At 36.4% G+C, this 20860-nt stretch overlaps 1 protein-coding gene across 1 annotated transcript; it reads right to left on the bottom strand.

The window, feature by feature from the left end:
* Positions 1–1670: 1670 nt before the first annotated feature.
* On the bottom strand, positions 1671–20626 carry LOC147406666 (Tetratricopeptide repeat (TPR)-like superfamily protein). The gene is made up of 5 exons (XM_086434807.1): positions 20268–20626; positions 11154–11292; positions 4219–4250; positions 2263–2349; positions 1671–2173 (listed from the first exon to the last, which is right to left on the bottom strand). Exons 1-5 carry the CDS (start codon positions 20505–20507, stop codon positions 2039–2041), a joined length of 633 nt encoding a protein of 210 aa, XP_086290933.1. The 5' UTR covers positions 20508–20626; the 3' UTR covers positions 1671–2038.
* Between the last annotated feature and the right edge of the window lie 234 nt (positions 20627–20860).

The following is a 20860-nucleotide window of genomic DNA, read 5'->3' as shown; positions in this document are numbered from 1 at the left end:
GAACTAAGATGACTTAGTTCCTTGACATCCAGATACACCAAAGGATTATCGATGGGGACATTCCCACCACCATTGCAACTAAGAACATTTATGACAACGAGTACAGCATAACGAAGAACCTTTCAAGAAAGCTTTCATCTTAGTAGGGATTGGAAACTTCCAACCACTACAAAAAAGGCAGGATTTAGAGGCACAAAAATAAGGGTGTTTTTGTAAATGCCTTTAAATAGAGCCATTTGAGGCGGTATTCCGAAAATCGCCTGAAATTCCAGATATTTAGGGCATTGTTATGGCTTTCTTTTAAAACCGTCGAAATAGTAGATGAGTAACATTCTTACTTACTATCAATGCTGATTATGTTTGATTTCATGTTGTATGTGGTCCCTGGTGATCTGCTTTACCAGAGAAACCACATGGCCTAACGTGCCAATTACCATAATAGCTGATGCTACCCACCAAGACTGATGATAACTCACATTGTGACTTTTTCAATCCATCCAACAATAAGGTTTATTCGCTTGAGCAACCTGAGGCTTGTAACAAACACTGTTGGGTATCTTCAAAAGGATGGTTCCCTTATATCAATGATGTTCTCACAGTGAAGAAGATGAAATGGGCACGGTAAAGTATTTACAAATAATGAAAATTTTAAGTGATTTACTAGAAGCATGTGCCAAAAAAAAATGTTAATATTGAATATGAGCATAAATAATGATTATCTTTTTCAAAGAGTATTTCACTAAACAAATTCACTTTTATTTCTTATAGAGATCAAATAAAATTTTAGATTTTTCACTCGAATCATCTGTTATCCATATATTATAGGTCACTATTTCAACTCAAACAACCCATTCTAATTTGCCTCTCTCACTCTTATTTATAAGAAAATAGCTAAATAATGGTAAAAAATAATATTTTAAAACAAAAATTGGCAAGATCATGCCCTATTAAAAAAGTGCCATCTTTAGTATGATCCAAAAATAAACCCATCAATATACTTTGACCAAAGTAACTTGTTATGAATTTGATTGTTGAAAAAATTTTGGCATACATCAAGGATAATATGAAAAGACTGGTATCTCAGAATTCACTTTTTATTTTTTTTCCTTCCAAGAATGATAAATAATGAAACTATTTGACTAGTCTATACAGCTTCAAAACTGGGTTAACATGGTTCTAAAACTTGTTTTGACGTCTCGTCTCATCCATGAACAGACCAAGTTGTCTCGGATGAGTTTTTTGATATGTTTGAGTTGTTTCATTCAACAATGAGAAAAAAGGAATTATGGCTTTAAATCTCATCTGATAAGTTTGACTTGTCTATCCATCTTGATCCTGGACGATACTGAGATGTATTAAACGAGTCATTTCGATCTTGGATGAGATTTAAAACCATGCGTTCAACAGATTGAGATTTATACCGTAGAGAAACAGGATGAGGGGGTACATAACAAAAACCAATTTGGCAAGAAAACAAAGGATTTCAGATTTGAAATGGTCGAATGTATTTCAATCTAACTAGTCCAATAACAACCAATTGAGTCAATACCATCTAAACTCAACATGATCGGCGAGTTTCACTTTATGTAAACGTGTTCAAAACCATGGTTTGTGCGGGACGTTCCAAACACTATTATTAGCAGATTCATAAGCTCAAAAACTTCATAAACTGAGGTAAATGGTATAAAAAACTGTCTTATCTTAGAAGAAAACCCTATCTACTATTCAAAATATCATACATTATTCGAACATGTCCTGACCGTGCATGATCGGGCTGCTAATACCCATTTCTTGATCAACGTACACATGAAATAAGTATGCATCTACAAACTTCCCTGTTATATAGGGATCCTTTTTTGTTTTCAACTCTCTAACGAAGCTTTTGTGATTGGGTTCTCTTTGTGCACTTTCTCATCAGCCAGTGGAGCTTACTCCCATGAAGTAATACAGCACTATGTGAAACCCAAGTTGTACAATGATGGGAAAGCCACTGGAGTCACGTTGTTACTTTTTTCATGTTTGCCCTTCATCCATTCCTTCATGAGTTTTCTGCCTTCTCTCCGACAATAAAACGACTTTCAGTTTCACTTAATCCAGAGAGATGAAGTTGCTTTCGTCTCTTTACATGATGCAGTGCAGCTTGTCTATCATCTTGTGCGTCCTTGGAATCAGGCTGCATGCAACAGTAATCACACACAACTAAGAAAAAGATCCAAGTACAAATGGTCATGTTATGCACTTATAGTGTCTCGGAGTTTATACCTTGATTGCTAAAGCCCTGTCAAAGCTTTCAATTGCTTCGTCAGGTTCCCCAAAGTTCAATTGTGCTCTAGCAAGTGTGATCCAGGCCTTCAAAAAAAAGAATAAGACACAGAGCACGACGATGTTTGTTTTGATGGCTGACAAAAAGGCATAAGAAACAATGACAAAAAAAAAAAATTGTTGAAATCTTAATTTCATGATCGACAAGCATTCTAATTCAATAGCTTACGAAAAGGGTAGATGAAACATGAGAAATAAAATGGTAGGAATCAAATAGCTGACGTTATTAAACCACCATGCCAAGTCTAGAGTTCCTGTAGAATATGTGATGTGGTTATTCATCAATCTTTAATTTCATTACCCATAGGTGCAAATCTTGTAAGCATGTAACTCAGAATCAAAATGCATAGATTTTAAACACCCAATCAATCAAGTACAGAAGATCTTCATCCAACGAAAAGTAGGGATTGATAAAATTGTTATAATGTCAAATTTCTGTGAATTTCACGATTTATCCAATCCTAAAAAATGGTACATTGATTGAACCGACACTGAAATATTTGCAAGACAACACCAGATGGACCTTCATAGTAGATTGAACAATAAATAGGCATTCTACACATTTTTCTTTTTTTAATTCTGGAGGCAATCTCGAAACAGGTAACTGACGATTAAATCAGAATTCATCATTGGTATGCCACCAAAAACAAATTATTTCTTCATATTTAAAATTTACATAACAAGGGTTTTTACCTGTATCTAGAGCACATTTGCAAGTTCTTCTGTAATTGAATGTTTGGAAAGAACTGCAAGATGACAATGAAGTTTTTGAAAAAGCTGTTTTCTCTTGAATAAACCCATAAAATCTTGTAAACTCTTTCAAGACATGGATTAAGCTTGATTTTGTTGGCAGGAGTGTCCTAATGAAGCTAAGATGATAAGGATGGTTATGGGTTTATGGGACCCAAGTCAAGGCCTGATTTTTCCAAGGAAGGTCTCTTCATTATGAAGATCATCCTCACCAAAAATCAACCCAAACTCTACCAAATGTTAAACAGTGAAATTTACGGCCCAGAATTTCTCAACTAGTAATCCAAATTTGAGGTATCAGAATGATATGATTTCTAGTACGGATTCAGCCCTCAAGTCATTGTTGTGCGAATCCCACCAACTCGTGCTGTTGTGCAAAATATTGTGAAGTAAAAAACCCTCCAACTTTAAGTTCATCTATTCTTACTCGTAGTGGAGGGGCTCACATGGAGACCATGGATGCAAAATATTAATGGCATGGTTTATATCTTGGAGATAATCTCAAAAAAAGAGGCCATTCCAATGTTCCTAATCTTACAAAATAGTTGAGTTCAAATTGGAAGGTAATGAAGCCCAAAACCATAATGACTACATCCGAAGGAACTTCAGACTAATTATTATAAAGCACACAAAGACAAAAAGTATCGATACATTAATTTTCATCATCTCTATGATATCTATTAATAAGGAACACTAAGACAAAGTTATTTGCCAACTTCTGCACCAAACCATAAAGAATGGGGTTTCCTCGGATAATTAGGCATACCCCTCTAGGTTTTCGGGTATATTCGAGATAGTCCCCCCTAGGTTTTCAAATAGATGACATACCCCAATTGATCGTGATTTTCTGTGAGAGATTTACAAATGATGACCAAAATAACCTCATCGTCAACCTTTTGCCAAAACCATTAATTCTCCCCCCCCCCCCCCCCCCCCCCAAAAAAAAAAAAAAAACCTCATCTTGAACCCCAATATGGTGCAACATCGAACAAGATATATTGAATAAGTTTATAAATGGACATGACAATAACAAAAACTATCAAAGTAAATTAATGGAAATTTTAACAATACTTAAATGTTTGAAATATAGAAAGTAAATAGTTCAAAGCTGCAAACACATTGAAGGGGGGTACAATGTTAACAAACCTCAGCCCAAGAGGGTTCCAATTTCGTAGCCCCTACAAAGCAAGTACTGTTTTTGAGCAAAATTATGAAAAGATAAAAAGAAATTAGTAATATCATTACTTAAAGTAAACAACTGTTTATACAATTACTATAGCATCTAGAAAAATGATGTGAATATTTGGTTGAATATGAATAAAGCAGGTAAATTTGTAAGACAAAGTTGGGCAATCGATGATAACAAGATTGTCCGTAAACAGTACAAAGGCTAATGAAAAGGTGCCTCAGAAACAAATAATGCTTTAAATGAAGGGCCCAAGTACAACGAGGCTTTGGTCTTGCAAATAATCCTATCAATTGGCCCATAATTTTCTTTGAAAAATCTATCGTTCAGTTCCTTATGCTCCAATAATAAAAAAATAGTAGTTCCACAATAATTTGACATAATTTGTTAGTCAAACCAATTGAAAACCCATGTAAAAGATCTAACATTTTCAATGCACTTTACACCAAAAAGAAGGAAGAATTCATACCACATCACCCCAGTGAACCTCCAGTGTGCGAGCAAATAATGGAAGGATTAACAACATGCTACAAAGGAGTGCAATTCGAGATGATCACGCAACTACATATGAGATGATTTATCATCAAAGTTATTTGAAGTTGCAAACCAAACAAGGAAAGAAACATCAGAGGGAAGTGAAGCCATCCAGACGTAATTGGGTAGAAATGAAACTGACCTAATTGAAAACTCCAAGATGAAGGATATACTAATTGAAAACACAACTCTTTGACCCCACTTCCATAGTCTTTTATCTAGCAAACTAGGATGAATCATAGTACGGGTTGTCAAAATAAGTGAATTGAACTAACCCACCTATTTTAGTGAATTTTAGAGATGCCCTCATGGCTTGGTCAATATTAGAGATAACCCTTACTTTAGAAATCCCAAGTGTGAAGACCCGTATTTTTATTATATGTAAAAATATTATAATATGTCAATGCTTTATTTTAAATGCATGAATATAAAGTTTGATGTAACTATATTAAGTATAGGTGTACTCATTTAATTAGTAGATATAAAAACTAATGTTATGACGATGTAACTAAATTTCTATCTCACCCAATTTATGAGTGCCATGTGGCATCTTACTATAGGACCTACCTTGGACATCAAATTTTGATGCACAAAGAGAAGGGGATGAATCATATTAATAGTCAGTGTAAATACATTTTTGTGTTCACACCTTGATACATTTCTATTCAATCTATGTAATGTACCTAGAGGTTAAACATTTTTATGGAAAATGTATACATTTAAAGATGATACATGGACAAGGCCAATCTAAAATTCCAATTTATGAGTGTCATGTGGTATCTTACTATAGGACAAACCTAATTATGTAGGACCTACCTTGAACATCAAATTTTGATGCACAAAGAGAAGGGGATGAATCATATTAATAGTTAGTGTAAATACAATTTTGTGTTCACACCTTGATACATTTCTATTCAATCTATGTAATGTACCAAGAGGTTAAACATTTTTGTGGAAAATGTATGCATTTAAAGATGATACATGGACAATGCCAATATAAAATCCTATAAATACCTCTATACTCAACATTTTTCCATCATTCCAAACCTCTCCCAACCCATCATTTCCGTGAGCATTTCTCTATCGAGTCCAAGTACTATTATTGAAAGTATTGAAGTTGCGAAGCCCATATCTCTCTCACCCGATGTTTAAATATATCGATATTATATATCAAATCAAAAATCTCTTCGAGATCTACAACTTTTCAAAAAAAACCAACAGACAATTCTCAATAGATTTTATTCAATTTTTGTTTCAAGATCATTGCCTCAATTATATTTGTAGAAAAATCGGTTTGCCCTATTATCTTAAATGGTTATAACTCCTCCATTCGATGTCAAATTTTTATAAATCATCCCTAAACTCATCTTATTTCGAGATCTATCTTTCTCAAAAGGCACCAAGACCCAAGTCCCAAGATATCATTCTCATATTTAGTTACAAGCCCACTACTCCATTCTTTTATTGCATAGAATCCAAGAAAGATCTAAGAAAAGTATATTGACCCTACTTTTATTAGTTTAAAATAAAAATTAAAGTAATAATGCAAGTGGTTCCAACAGAAATTCTTATAAATCATTTTCTAGTTTACGTGTGGAGCATTGGGACACTCTTTCACTTTCTTTATATATTTTTATTGCATTTATTTAATTATATTTTTTATCGTTTTAATTCTCTCAAAGTCTATGCTTTGCCTCAACAATGGGAATTCGTCCAAAATCCACCTCATAGTAGTCATTATTTATAATGTTAACTTACATCAAAACATCGCAATGAAATTCATTATAGTCAATAAAATGCATTACACTGGGAGACTGCTCCCGATCCGTAATTGCTTGTATTTTAGAAGGATCCATCAAGATTCCATCCTTAGAGACAATATGACCCAAAAAATGAAACTTCCTCCATCCAAAATTCGTACTTGGAGTTTTCTCTTAAGATTTGGAGAGTTAGTCGGAGAAACTCATCATGTTTTTCTTAGATTTTTTTGGCTAAACTTTCCTAAATCATCAAATATATCGCAATTATCTTCCATCTTTTCATTGTCCTAAAGTCTGAATTCTTCCTTCTCGCAATGCTTACTAGTAGCCTCATCACTTGATTCTACATCATCCATTTCATATGAATACTCCCTATTGGAATCTTCTAGGATTAGGACTTCTTTTAGGATTACAGGATCAGACTCTTCTCTGGTTATTATTTCTTCCTGCATCACAGGTTTCTCATCTTCACTTGAATCTCAATTTCAAAGCGTCCAATATTAACGACAAGTCATCCTTCTCTTAGGTAGGGCTCTACTTTCTTGAGACTGAATTGGCATCCCAACATACTTGTCCACCAAAATAAGATTCTTAGGAGGCGTTGTACTTTTCCTAGGGTTTGCCTTAATCGTGTCATATCTAAAAAAAAATAATTAATCAACAAATATTAAACTTACGAATTTTGTATCCCAAAGTTAACCTACAGATCCTATGGTCCAATGGTCTATAATGGAAGTTTTATTGTTCGGCTTTGATACCAACTGTCACGACTCGACTTTTATTCAGTTTGAAAATCAAAAACATAGAGACAGATTGTGATACTTGACTCATGAGCGGAAGTGATGGGAACATCAAATCTTGAAGAGTAGATTTTTGTTTTAGGGCTTTAATTTTTTTGTTTTTGGACTTATTTTGATGTTTTATTGGCTCGAGGTCTTAGTATAATATTTCGGGGCGGTTTAATACCTTTAATTTGTCGTTTATTTAAGTTTATTAGGGTTGAAAAATCAATATAGAGAAAACTACGAAAATTAGGTTATTTATTTGATGTTTTAGTTTGATTAGGACTCTTAGATTTATTTTCTTTATATAGATAGTATTAGGATTTTTTATTTTTTTAAATGAATAATGATGAATAAATAGAAAGCTAGAGCTTTATCTTCCCAATAATGGGTGTGGTGTGAGGCTATGTTGGAATGAGTCCAATATAACATTATTTTCTTCCAATCTTTATTTTTCTTAATTTTCTCTTAGTTCCTTGTTCTTGGTTTTCTAGAATTCTTGATTCTTGAAACTCCTTTCTTGATTCTTGATTCTTGACTCTCGATTCTCAATTCTTGAAACCCATTTTATTTTACCCTTAATCTTTCCCTATTTACTTTAATACTTATTTCATTAATTCCAAAATAAAAAAATAACAACGATACTAACATTAATTCCAAAATATAAAAAAAAAAATAACAATACAACACTCAATGTTTTTGTAAAGAAAACATCAAGTCAATAAAATTTTCGTAATAGAAAAATCTTTTGTGTTTTTGTTTTCTTTGCGGAAGTATTCTTAAAAGTCTTTTTATCTATGTTCACAATTTTTATCCCTTACATTTTATAGTTTTTACACCTGGGCTAAACCTCCTACTGTTCTTAGAACTTGGAGAAACTCTAACTCAACCGACTATTGGAACACATATCCCTCAAAAAAGACGCTTATTCCTTTACAGTGTGTTATTAATAATCTTTTCTTGACGCATCTGACTATTGAAACACCTATCCCTCAGCGGAGATGCCTATTCCTTCACAGAGTATCAATTGACCAGACTACCTTCTTGAGGTATATCCCCTAGTGAGGTCACCTCTTAAGTAGATTTTGAAACCGATCTATACATTCCACTTTCTTAAATAATTTTGCATGTCACATCCCACCCTCAAAGGGGTTGTTTTCCTTTATTCAAGTGTTTTATAAAAATCATGCCTTTCGAATAAAATCAATTGTTTTTTCAATGTAATTTTTTTTCTTCGTTTTCATGTTTTGAAACTGTTGAGTGTTAGTTTTCCTCCACTCTCAAATAGTGGCATACCCCACTTGTCCCCCATGATCCTCATATAATAATAGAAGCGATCTTCCCTAACACCAATTGGTTTTAAGGTTAATGATTAGTTATCATGGTATCAGAGCTTTGGTTCATAGAGGTCATGAGTTCAAATCTTTCCACCCTTATGGGTGAGGAGGAATGTTGAGTGTTAGTTTTCCTCCACTCTCAAATAGTGGCATACCCCACTTGTCCCCCATGACCCTCATATGAGAATAGAAGCTGTCTTCCCTAACACCAATTGATTTTGGGGTTAATGATTAGTTATTAGAAACGTTGTTTTGTTATTATTATTATTTTTTTATCGATAACGATGTTTTGTTAATAACATGCATATGCACTCATCACGATGATCATCACATACATCAATCAAACATACAACAAACATTTAGCACACAATCATGCAATCACGTTTTAGTTAGAATCAAGTATCGATCTAAAATCCCCATCGTCATACAATTTGAATCAACAAGGTATTGTTCTCTGACAATCTCTTCCTTGACAGACTTTTCCAATGAGATGGGGACTACTATGAGGTGGATTTTGGACGAACTCCCATTGTTGATCCAAAGCATAGATTTCGAGAGAATTAAAATAATAAATAAATAAATGCAATAAAAATATATAGAGAAGGTGAAAGAGTATGTCCCAATGCTCCAAACGTAAGCTAGAAAATGATTTATAAGAATTTCTGCTGAAATCACTTGCATTATTACTTTAATTATTATTTTAAACCAATAAAATTATGATTAGTATACTTGCTTTAAATCATTCTAGGATTCTATGCAATAAAAGAATGAAATAGCAGGCTTGTAATTAAATATAATAATAATATCTCGGGACTTGGGTCCCGGTGCCTTTTAAGAAAGATAGATCTCGAAATTAGATGAATTTAGAGGTGATTCATAAAAATTTAACATCGAATGGCCGAGTTACACCCATTTTAAGATAATAGGTCAAACCGATTTTTTTACAAATATTATTGAGGCAATGATCTTGAAACGAAAATTAGATAAAATCTTTTGGGAATTGGCTCTCGATTTCTTCTGAAAAGTTGTATATCTCAAAGAGATCTTTGATTGGATATATATAAATATCAATATATTTAAACATCGGATGAGAGAGATATGGTCTTCGCAACTTCAACACCTTCAATAGTAGTATTTGAACTTGAGAGAGATGCCTACGAAAATGATGAATTGAGAGAGATTTGGAACAATGGAAAAATGTTGAGTATAGAAGTATTTATAGGATTTTAGATTGGCCTTGGCCCATATATCATCTTTAAATGCATACATATCCCACAAAAATGGTTAACCTCTAGGTACACTTTAACCTAAATTGAATAGAAATGTATCAAGGTGTGAACATAAAGAAGTATTCACACTAACTATTAATATGATTCATCCCCCCCTCTTTGTGCATCAAAATTTGATGACTAAGGTGGGTCCCACATAATTAGGATTGTCCTATAGTAAGATGTGACATAGACTCATAAATTGGGTGAGATAAAAATTTAGTTACATCATCATAACATCATTTTTTTATATCTACTAATCAAATTAGTACACATATACTTAATTTAGTTACACCAAACTTTATATTCATGCTTTTAAAACAAGGCATCGACATATTATTACAGTTTTATATATAATAAAAAGGGTTGGGATCCGTTGACTCCTAAGAATGACTCATGAAAATAACACATGATCCCAACCCTTTAAATGCAAAATCCCATGGTTGAGATTTATGAGCATCTTGTAACACAAATCTCGGAGATACTTATCCCAAGGATAAATCTCAACCATTGGATTTTGCATTTAAAGGGTTGGGATCATGTGTTTTATTCATGAGTCATTCTTAGGAATCAAGGGATCCTGACCCTAATTAAAATACGGGTGAAGACACCAAGATTTGGTCAATATTAAAGATACACCTCTGTTTTTAAACTGATGATATGCCCCCCCTTGACTTGAGTTTTCTTCAATGAGATTAAAATTAATTACCTAAATATCTGCCATAAAAACTACCTCTACGAACCCGAATTCGAACCAACGAACCAGGTGGTAACATAGGATCAGACTGTTGTGGATTTTTTTTTTCCGGTAGGTATAAGGTTGGTGGTTAGTAAATGAAGTTGCATTCAAGGGGGTTTGAACCTAGGACGTGGGAACAACACTCGACACGTCTTACCACTTAGTTAAGTTGACACTTCAACTACTATGGATTTTGCACTTCATTGATCCAGGATTACTCAAAAAATCCAAGCAAGATGTTTATGGTAACATACATACATAAATGTTAAAGTACAAAAAAGAACATGGGAAACATAGTTTTGGCTTAGGTCAAAGTCAGCATATTTAATATAAAGGTGGTGTAATAGAAAAGAATATAACAGGAAAAAAAAAGTACCATACTGTTTATAATAAAGATATTAAACTGATTGGCCATGATTCCAAAAGTGATTTTTAAAGTTAAAGAACAGAAAGGAAAGAAGATCTAGAGGCATACGAGTTGCTGCCTTTAAAGCATTCCAAGCGTCTCCAATTTCAAGTAAAACTTGTGCCTTCTGTTCGTGTAAAACTGCCTTTTCAGGCATCAGAGTAAGAGCAGCCTCCCACTTTCCAAGTGCCTCCCGATATCTCCCATCCTTCGAAAAGAATGTAAATGAGAATGGGAAGCAGGTTAAGGTACAGATCAGAAATCAACATGGATAAAGAGATTACAGAAGCTTATCATCATTCAGTTCATATGCTAGACATAGCAAGCATACATGCTTCTTACAATTTCTCAAGTATACAATAACCAAGTTGTGAAATATGCTAACTAGGCAAAATGTGGCTCGTTAGACACTAATAAAGAGTGACTCTCCTATAAACAGATAGAAGGACAAAGACCTATTGATACAACCCAAAGTATTTGTCCTTCCAAATTCATGGAGACAACAGTAATCAAACCTATGAAACAATCATATGGCAGATTGATTTCCCATTCTCAATATTTTCAAGGAAAAATTACTATAGATCTCCCTCTAAATGCACATCACAAGTCTTTTTGATATTACTAACCCATTTACTACATAGAGAACAAAATAAGAGAGATCACCAGTTGCCTCAAAAAGTTTAGTTCCCTTATGTAGTTATGTTTTCTGACGGGAGAATTGAACACACAATCACTTTGTCTCACAAGAGGGTTGATTTTTTTTTTTTTTTTTTTTTTTCATTTTACCATTGATGTCGAAAGAAATTTATATATATATATATATATTTACTATTCCTTGAATATTTACTAATTCTGAAATTAAGTTCAAAATAGAGAGAGAAGATTAATTTTTGATTAATTAGTCCTAATTAGGCTATATAAGAATTACATAAGACAACTAAAGAAGGTAAAAAACTAAACTAACCCTACAGACTTATTTAACACTCCCCCTCAAGTTGGTGCGTGGATATCAACAACGCCCAACTTGGATAAAACATCTTCAAAGGAGGTTTTACTAACACCTTTAGTAAGAACATCAGCAAGTTATTGAGAGGTAGGAACAAAGGGAGTACAAATCTGTCCAGAAACTATCTTTTCTCTAATGAAATGACGATCAACTTCTATGTGCTTCGTTCTGTCATGCTGAACCGGATTTGCAGCTATGTTAATAGCTGATTTATTATCGCAATATAGTAAGAAGGGGACCGGCACAGGAAGACATAAATCAACTAGTAAGATTTTGAGCCACAACAACTCGCATACTCCAAGTGCCATGGCTCTGTATTCTGACTCAACACTCGACCGAGAAACCACATCCTGCTTCTTACTACGCCAAGTTACCAAGTTACCACCAACTTTAGTGCAATACCCAGAAGTAGACCGTCTATCAGTCACTGAACCAGCATAATCTGCATTTGTCCATGCCTCAATGCGAAGATGACCATGACTGTTAAATAAAATACCTCGACCAGGACATCCCTTAAGGTATCTAAGAATACGATAAACAGCAGCAAGATGAGATGTTCGAGGCGAGTGCATAAACTGACTTACAACACTAACAGCATAGGCAATGTCAGGGCGAGTCATAGACAAGTAGATCAATTTTCCCACAAGACGCTGATATTGGCCAATATCTGACACACACTCCCCTTCAGAATCAGCCAACCTGTGATTCTGCTCAATAGGAGTATCAGCGGGACGAGATCCAAGCTGACCAGAGGCACTGAGTAAGTCAAGAACATACTTACGCTGAGAAATAAATATACCAGACTGGGACCGAGCAACCTCAATACCCAGAAAATAGCGAAGATGTCCAACGTCCTTAATCTCAAATTGATGTCCTAAGTAAGTTTTGACCTCGGTAAGGCCATCTACATCATCTCCAGTAAGAACAATATCATCCACATACACAATCAGAGCAACAGTTTTGCCTTTGGAGTGACGCAAGAACAAGGTGTGATCAGCAGAACTCTGATGGAAACCAAACTGATGCATGGCCTTAGTGAAGCGCTCAGACCAAGCACGAGGAGACTGCTTCAGACCATAAAGAGACCGGCGAAGACGACAACATGTGCAGGAGAAGCAAAAGGAAGAAACCCAGGGGTTGGACCATATAGACTTCTTCCTAAAGATCACCATTGAGAAAAACATTCTTGACATCTAACTGAAAAAGAGGCCATCCTCGGATAGCAGCGACAGAAAGGAGAACGCGAATGGTGGTCATCTTGGCAACCGAAGCAAAAGTATCCTGATAATCAATCCCATAAGTCTGAGCATAACCTTTGGCCACTAGACGGGCCTTATAACGAACAATGGAGCCATCCGGATTATGCTTAAGCATGAATACCCAACGACAACCCACAGCTTTCCGTCCAGGTGGAAGAAGCACAATTTCCCAAGTTTGAGTCTTTTCAAGAGCAGTCAACTCATCAATCATAGCTGCGCGCCACTCAGGATGAGCAAGAGCATCTGCCACAGTAGTAGGAAGAGAAACAACGGAAACAGAAGCAAGAAAACTCCGATAGGAAGGTGAGAGTGCAGAGTTAGATATATAATTTGAAATGGGATAAGTACAAGTGCGCTTACCCTTACGAGTGGCAATTGGACGATCATCACAGGGAACAGATGGAGGTGGAGCTGGAGGCGAGCTGGTCAGACATAGAAGTGATGGTAGTATCACGTGGACGTCGAGAGTAAACCTGCAATGGAGGAGAGGACAAACTGACGGGGGATGGAGTGGGAGGAACATGCATGGGAAGGGGAAATAAAGAAGGAAAAGAATCATCAGGTGAATCTAGAGGAAACCACTCAGATTGAATACTAACGGACCCACTATAGTAAGGAGTATGCTCAAAAAAAGAAACATCTCGAGAAATGAAACGCCGTCGAGAAGGAGGATGGTAACAACGGTATCCTTTCTGGGTAGAGGAATAACCCAAAAAGATACATTTTATTACCTTAGGGTCAAGTTTAGTACGAGTTTGGGCAAGAATTTGAACAAAGCAGACACACCCAAACACGCGCGGAGGAAGTGGAAACACAGGACGATCTGGAGAGAGCTTAGAGAGGGGTGTGGCAAACTGAAGAACACTAGAGGGGGTCCGATTAATAAGGTAAACAACAGTAAGAACTGCATCGGCCCAATAGGATTGAGGCACATTCATGCCAATAGAAATGGCACGAGCTAACTCTAAAATATGGCGATTTTTTCGTTCTGAGCGACCATTCTGCTGAGGGTCTTAACATTGGACATTTGATGCTCAATGCCAGAATCTAAACAAAGTTTCAAGACCTCACTATAGGTGTACTCAGTACCATGATCAGAACGGAAGGTCTTGATGGTACGACCAAATTGGGTATGAACCATAGCAAGAAATTGCTTGAAAATCCCATAAACCTCACCCAAGTGGTACGACTGTGATCATCGATGAACAAAACAAAATAGCAAAAACCAAGAGTGGATGTGACAGGGAAGGACCCCATACATCGGAATGAATTAAGTCAAACATAGCAGGTGTAGTAGTATTCATACTAATAGGATAAGAAGAACGCACATGTTTAGCTAATTGACAAGTTTCACAAGACAAATCAAACAAATTGTTATTATGAAATAAAGTAGGGAACATGTGTTTCAAATATCCAAAGGAAATATGGCCTAAACATAAATGCCAACGCATTACAAGAGCCTTATTAGACTGACTGAGTGCTAGGTGAACCGGAAACGTCCAAGAGATACAATCTATTTACTTCATGTCCAGTGCCAATCGTCCTCTTCGACTCCAGATCCTGAAAGACACAATGAGAGGGATAAAAGGTTACACTGCAGTTCAAATTTTTTGTAAGACTACTAACAGATACAAGGTTAGTAGTAAGTTGAGGAACATGAAGTGTGTTAGTTAAGGATAAAGAAGATGTAACGGGTAAATGACCTTGACCAGCTATGGAAGACAAAGAACCATCAGCCAGTCGGACCTTGCGATGACCAGAACAAACACTATAGGTTTTAAATAGGGAGGACGTACCGGTCATTTATCTGAGGCACAAGAATCAATGATCCATAGTGAGGAAGTGGTAGAAACACTGTGTGCAGATGCAAAGGTACTTGAGTGAGCGAAGGTAGAAACTGGCTGAGATGAGGTCTCTATCTGATTGAAGAATTTTCTGAACTTGTCAAGCTCGGCTTGGGACAGAGATGCCGAATCCGATGAGGAAGTAGTAGCTGAAGGAGGTGCTAAATCATTCGTTTACTGAGAAACTACATGAGCTGAAGACCATTGAGACTGTTGACGATGCTGGTTAGGGCGACCATGAAGTGCATAACAGCGAGCCTTCACATGACCCAACTTTCCACAATGATCACACTTATGTCGCTGACGAGTAGGTAGAGACCCACTGGGGGACTGTGAAGAAGGTAGACGAGCAAGCATAGCGGAGTGATCTCCCGAAGAAAGGGGTATGACAACTGCGCGACGACTCTCATCAACCAAGACATAGGAATACGCAGTCTGTAGGGAAGGAAAATGATCCATTCCCAATAAATGAACCCTCGCATACTCAAACTCATCCCGGAGACCAGCCAGAAACTGAAAAACCCGATTCTTATCCAGAATTGACGCATATAATGTCTCATCAAGAGGGTCCTTCCAGGAGTAGTACGAAGAATAAAATGTCAACTCTTCCCACCGAGCACGTAGTTGTGATATATAGGTAGTAACAGAAGAGTCACCCTGCAAGAGTCAAGAAATCTCACGCTCTAGGTTAAAAATTTGGACATTGTTTTGACGTTGCGAGTAAATGCTCTTTGCGGAATCCCATATCTGTTTTGCTGTCGAGGAGAACATAAAACCAGCTGCAATGTGTGATTGCATAGATGTAACCAGCCAAGAACGGATCATAGAATCATTAGCAAACCAATGTGAGTAAGAACTGTCGGTCTGTGCAGGTTGTTTGTCCGCCCCTGTGAGGTAACCAATCTTCCCTTTTCCACCAATGAACATTTCAACCGATCGTGCCCAAAGGAGATAGTTAGGGCCATCTAATTTCACGGTAGTAATTTGAGTGCCTGGAAAATCAGTTGAATGAGAAGGAAGACCACACAATCCATTACTAATACCAGTGATCGAGGAAGATGATGACTCGGAAGCCATTAAATAATCCGAGTACTTTAGTTTGAAGAGAGTTCAAGAAGATGAGGGCACGACTTTCTTCAATAAAGTGATCGCAGCACCCTAAAGGTGACAATACACGATCGAAAGAGCTATAAAGGTTGATTAAACACTGTTGTGGGTGACCCAAGTGATCATTACCGCAAGTAGAGGGAATTAATGAGCAAAAAAGTGTGAGAACAGCCTTAAACAACACCCTGCTGTGATCAAAAAATTCTGTAGTTGTTCAAAAACACTGTCGGCACCCTCATATAACCACTACGGGGATCGGAAAACTAAAACACAGCCACCTGCTGTGTCGCACAAGACAAAACATCAACTAATTGGATTCGCTTACTCAAGAATCAACTACCTGCTGTGTCGCACAGGGCAGAACAACCACTCATTGGGTTCGTCTGCTCAAGAATCAACTACCTGCTGTAGTTGTAGGGTCTAAACAATCACTTGCTGTGTCGCACGAAACTAGAACAACCAGCTGCTGTGTTGGAAAAGGTTAAACACAATCACCTGCTGTGATCGCAGATGTCTAGGCTCTACCTTGGGTGTCGCAGGACCTCACTGAAGCAACCTTGGGTGTCGCAGGACCTCACTGAAGCAACCTTGGGTGTCGCAGGACCTCACTGAAGCAACCTTGGCTGTCGCAAGGCTGAGATACAGCTACCGTAGGAGTCGCAGGCCCTAAACAGCATCGTTGCTGTAAGTGCTGCCTGATCGCAAGCTTTGAATATGGTTTAACTCCCTATCGCATGATGCGATTAGGGTTTGCAGTAACAGAGAACCCCCGTAGGGATGATATAGGTTGAAGACGAGTGTGTGTAGAGATTTGTTTTTAAGGAAGAAGTCGATTGAGGTTTGTTACAGATGAAGAAGGAGGAGTTCGATATAGTTTCAGATAGCAGGCTCTGATACCAAGTTCAAAATAGAGAGAGAAGATTAATTTTTGATTAATTAGCCCTAATTAGGCTATATAAGAATTACATAAGATAACTAAAGAAAGTAAAAGACTAAAATAACCCTACAAACTTATTTAACAATATCAATATAATTGGATCCCTTGACATTCATAAACTCTTCCCAAAAACAAACTAGTTGGTTGACCATAACTTTTTCATGATTAAATAAAAGAAAAGTTAGCAGTGAGAAGTTAGGGTTTCCTTTCCAATTAGCTATTTTAAGTAGAATTTTTTTTATTTAATGATGTAACTATTAGGACTCACATACAATTGCACATATCTTATAATCTATTTCAAATATAAAAAAATATTTTTTATTAATGGTTGGGTCATGTTGTGTTCCATGATTCTTGAAGTGGTCTTGCATTACATCTCGTTACAACATTAGATACTAACATACGTGCCCATGTCCTCATGACGTAGCAATAACCGAGCTAGAAAGAGATTCTTTTGTAAAAAAGGTAATAATGACTCAAGGAAATTCTATCTGACTAACTGGAAGAAGATTTGTAGCCCAAAAGCAGCATGGTGACCTTGGTAATTAGAAGACCAAATGTTACAACTATTGCCAAGCTAGGAAAATGGTTGTGAATGTTCAGGAAGGAAATGAAGTGTTTATGGAGGATAATTATTTTGGAGAATTACGAGAATGAAAGTTTGGGCTGGGAAACTACGGTAGTCAAGTCTTCTTATGGATCTAATTTTTGGTAAAGGATATCGGTGCTTATGTCGCAGTTTCTTAAGTAGATATTTTTCAACGTGGAAAGGGGCAATAAAGTTAGGTTTTGGAAGGATTGCTAGTATGGGCCACCTCCTCTCAAGGACAAATTCTGATGTGGAACATCTACTTGATGTAGGGCATATACAATTCTAGTTAGACTTCTAAGTAGTTTCCCAATTCTAATAGGATTTATTTCTATTTTTTGATTCTAGTAGAATTTCTATTTTCTATTTCTAGTAGGAAGCTTCTATTTTTGTTTAAATTCGTTTTTATTATTTAGGTTAAAATTAGAATGCTTTTAAGTGTCCAAATGGAATTATAATAGGTTTAGAAAGTTGGTATTATGTTATAAATAAGTTAGGAAAGTTACTTTTTAGTGTTTTGGAATGTTTCTAACTTGTTATGGTGAAGTTATCTATATAAGGAACTTTAAAAACGAAATCATAAATTCAATTAAAACATATTAATTTAATTATCTTTCCTATCTTAATTACTTTTTAACTATATGCTTTATTTTCTTTAAAGCTATTGCTTGTTTATCAATTGAATCTATTGATTTTGTGTGTTCCATTGAACAAAAACTCTCAATTTCTTTCGAATCTATTGATTCACATGCTTCCTCTATATCAAATTCCCTAACCTCTATGCTTTTTGTAAAGCAAAGCAACTTTATTGATTAAGTGGTCGAGGTGACCAATTGAGGGAATTACAAAACAAAAACAAAAACAAACAACTATGACAATGCAATGCTACAAACTCACTCCCATCTACCCACGAAGTCATCGAAGAAAATCCCCTTAAAATCGTTGTACACCTTACACCTCAAGAAGAGACAAACAAAAATCAAGAGGAAAACCAAGTCTACATTCTCCCTAAAAAGCAATGCTGATTATGCACCTTCCAAATGCCCCAACAGATTGCAAAAGGCGCTAACCTCCATAGCACTCTCTTTGCATCCCAAAAGGAGGAACCCCACTCATCCCAAGCTTTAAAAAGCAATTGCACAGACCTTGGAAAGCAACTTACCGCTCCAAATAACCCAAGAAAGGACCCCCACAAATGTAGAGCAAAATCACGATAAGCAAGTGATCCATCATTTCCTCATCTCTCAAACACATATTCGGCCCGTTGAATCCTCTTTGCAAAATCTGGTCCATAGCCAAGATTCTTTTCTAAGATGCTCACCAAATACAGAAAGCTACATTTGTTAGAACTCTTTGAACCCAAACTGCTTTCACCGGGAATCGAACAAGAATTGGTTGCAAAAAGGAATCATAAAAGGATCGTACCGAGAATAACCCCAAACTAACTCCACCTCTTGTATACAACCCAGTAAACCAGCGACCCCTTCCAATTCCCAGTCATTTACATTTCTTCTAAAACCGAAGTCCCACCCTCCATTTCCCCCATCAACGTGAATAAAGGAGGTAATGGCCAAGCCCTTCTTAGAAAACAAAGTGCATAGGTCTAGGAATCTAACCATAAAAGGAGAGTCTCCACACCAAGAGTCTTCCCAAAAATGCACTCTTCTACCCAAACCCAACTTGAATTTAACCCATTTGCGAAACGACCGGAACAACTTCAGAATCCTCTTCCAAACACTATATTCATACGACACTTTAGATGGAAGGGGCTCCCACCCAAATGAATCGGCCCCGAACTTCAATGCCACAAACTATCCTCGTCCACCCCCACAACCTAACCTCTGTACTATAACTTCAATGAAGATGCTTCCTATTCAGAATTTCACATCAGACTCTTCTTCTCGGGGTCTTGGATTCAGAAGAAACTCCAATGACCAGGAGACCGAACCTTTGACTTGGTGTGCATCAACCCTCTTATGAAGGGCCATAGAATATGGCCAAAACATCATGATGGGTGTTTTCGGTTAAGTTAAGTCATTTTACTCTGTCATTGCGTCAAGTGGGCCTTATCCTAGTCTACAGTCAGAATCTCAAAGCCCCAAGTACTGCCCTTTTATTTTAATTTTAAAGATCCTCTTGTACATGTGTCAATCTCTGCTACTGTTATCCATAGATGTTTCATTAGTTTCTGATAATCTCCTTCTCTGTTGTCAGTTCTATTTACTGTCTGCAGACCACGATTAACTAATTTCAACAGAAACCATGAAAAAAGCAATAAAAATCCATTTTTTAGGTTTTTTTTTACAAATCAAACAAGTGTTTAACTCGATACCTATATCAGAACTTGTTCAATTGCGCATCCATTTCGACAATAAAAATTAGGATTCAAGCTTAACAGGAATTTAAGAGAAAAAAAAAATGGAAAACAATAGATCTAATACCTCAGCTAGCTTATTTCCTTCACATTGAAAGGTCTCTGCGAGATCTAATTCAGGATTCAGAGGTGCAGAATCGAGGGTTTTGTGATCATTTTGACGTATATTAATCTCTTTATCTGGTTTTCCTACATCGTTCTTCGACTCTTGTTCTTCGTTTAGGTCGAAAGGAAGATTTGGAGAGTGAGAAACGAAGGGGAGAGAGCGTTTTTGGCCGCTCTTCTGCTTCTTCCACGCTATCTTCATCCTTGGTTTCGTTCCTCTCGTTTTTTCGTGTCAATTGCAAACCGAGAAAGTTTTGCTTCACTCGTATTTACGGTTTCATGGGATTCGCGGTTCGAATTCGTGGCGTTTGGATGATCCCTCTATCATTTGCAAGAAAATTTGTAAAATATATCCATGTCCCTCGATGTTTGATATGGGCAGGCCCTCCTTTTTTTATGGGCACCTCTAAAAATAAAAAATTTGTTTAGGACACTACATGTCTAAGGACACCTATGTTACAACTCTTGCACTCCCATCAACCTCTCATTTGAAACGACTTCAACGATTTCGACAACTCCATCGAATTCAATGATAAAAAGAGATTTCAACGACTT

The sequence above is a fragment of the Akebia trifoliata genome, chromosome 3, assembly GCF_017979445.1.
Source record: "Akebia trifoliata isolate Shusen 1 chromosome 3, ASM1797944v1, whole genome shotgun sequence".
NCBI lineage: Eukaryota > Viridiplantae > Streptophyta > Magnoliopsida > Ranunculales > Lardizabalaceae > Akebia > Akebia trifoliata.
The sequence above is the reverse complement of the archived record's forward strand: the minus strand, read 5'-3'. Positions and strand labels throughout refer to the sequence as shown.

Bases quoted from the DNA above. Each gene is read 5' to 3' on its own strand.
- LOC147406666 (XM_086434807.1), bottom strand. From the start codon at position 20,507: ATGAAGATAGCGTGGAAGAAGCAGAAGAGCGGCCAAAAACGCTCTCTC. The intron at 4,251-11,153 runs GTATGCCTCTAG...CTTGCTTTGTAG, and splicing joins TGCTTTAAAGGCAGCAACTC to GGGCTACGAAATTGGAACCC. The intron at 2,350-4,218 runs GTTTGTTAACAT...TTTTTTTTGAAG, and splicing joins TGGAACCCTCTTGGGCTGAG to GCCTGGATCACACTTGCTAG.